The sequence below is a fragment of the Chlorella variabilis genome (genome assembly GCF_000147415.1).
Source record: "Chlorella variabilis unplaced genomic scaffold CHLNCscaffold_23, whole genome shotgun sequence".
Lineage (NCBI taxonomy): Eukaryota > Viridiplantae > Chlorophyta > Trebouxiophyceae > Chlorellales > Chlorellaceae > Chlorella > Chlorella variabilis.
This window is the reverse complement of record NW_005435065.1, coordinates 46783-48162: the sequence shown is the minus strand read 5'-3', so window position 1 is coordinate 48162 and position 1380 is coordinate 46783. Positions and strand designations below refer to the sequence as shown.

At 67.1% G+C, this 1380-nt stretch overlaps 1 protein-coding gene across 1 annotated transcript in view; it reads left to right on the top strand.

The window, feature by feature from the left end:
- Window positions 1-1106, top strand: part of CHLNCDRAFT_26946 (hypothetical protein) — a gene marked incomplete at both ends in the record, with an annotated part of 4433 nt that extends 3327 nt beyond the window's left edge. The window contains 3 exons of the mRNA XM_005844321.1: window positions 52-341; window positions 652-724; window positions 1032-1106. Coding sequence (XP_005844383.1) covers window positions 52-341; window positions 652-724; window positions 1032-1106 — 438 coding nt within the window. The remainder of the gene's footprint in view (window positions 1-51; window positions 342-651; window positions 725-1031) is intronic.
- Window positions 1107-1380: the final 274 nt, after the last annotated feature.

The window sequence follows — 1380 nt, the reverse complement described above, 5'->3', positions numbered from 1 at the left end:
CACATCCAAACCCGCACTTACCCACAACCCCACACCCACCCCCTCCCACAGATCATCATTGTGGATGAGTTCACGGGGCGCACCATGCCCGGCCGCCGCTGGTCGGACGGTCTGCACCAGGCGATCGAGGCGAAGGAGGGGCTGGAGATTCAGTCGGAGTCCGTCACCCTCGCCTCTATTTCCTATCAAAACTTCTTCCGGGCGTACCCCAAGCTGGCGGGCATGACCGGCACCGCCGCCACCGAGGCGGCCGAGTTCTCGCAGATCTATAATTTGCCGGTGACGGTGGTACCGCCCAACCGGCCGGTATCCCGCGAGGACAACCCCGATGTCGTGTTCAGGTGCCCGGCTGTGCGTGTGTGTGCGCGTGTGTGTGTGTTATATGTGTGTGTGCTTTGAAGTGTGTGCATTCGCCGTTGGCATGCGCGTGTGTGTATGCATGTGCTTGAGTGTGTGTGTGTGTTTGAGTGCGTGCGTGTGCGGCTGCGTGAGCGGCCGCGTGCTGGCCCGGTGCGTGGTGGCGGCGGCGGGGCCCCTCATCGCTGCATGCCCGGCAGCCGCCGCGCAGCGCCCTGTGCCCACCCCTCCAACCCTCCCCTGCCTTGCCCGTCTCCCCCCGCCCCCGCTGGCACCCCCTCTTCGCTCCCGCAGGTCTGAGAGCGGCAAGTGGAAGGCGGTGGTGCAGGAGATCCGGCGCATGCACAAGACGGGGCGGCCCGTGTTGGTGGGAAGCTGCGCGGAAGCTGCTCGCTGCATGCATTCATGAAGGATCCGGGCCTGGCCCGGACCGCTGCTCGTGCTGGTGCCGTGCCGCTCCGCGCTCCATGCTTTGTCCATGCTGCACCTGCTGTGCTGTGCTGTGCTGTGCTGCGCTGCGCTGCCCACGCCGCGCCCGTGCCGCGCCGGGCGCCCTCCTCCAACGCACGTCCTGCTGCGCATGCTGTGGTCATGCTGTGCTTGCCGTGCTCGTGCTGTGCTTGCCGTGCTCGCGGTGTACTCACGCTGTGCGTGCTGTGGTCATGCTGTGCCAGGTGGGCACCACCAGCGTGGAGAAGTCCGAGGTGCTGGCGGGCATGCTGCAGGAGGAGGGCATTCCCTTCCAGGTGTGTGTGTGTGTGTGTGTGCGTGCGTGCGTGTGTGCGTGCGTGCGTGTGTGTGTGCGCGCGCGTGTGTGTGTGTGTGTGTGTGGAGTGTGGCTCTGTGTGTGCGCTCGGGTTGACGCAGCGTGTTTGTGGCGCTGCGTGTGTTGCTGTGGGCGCGTGCTTGCGCACGCGCCTGCCGCCTCCCCCATCGCCACCCACCCGCCGTCCAGCCTCGCCCTCTCCTGCCCTCCTGCCCTCCCGCCAAACACTCGCCCTACCGCACCCCACCCCCCGCCCC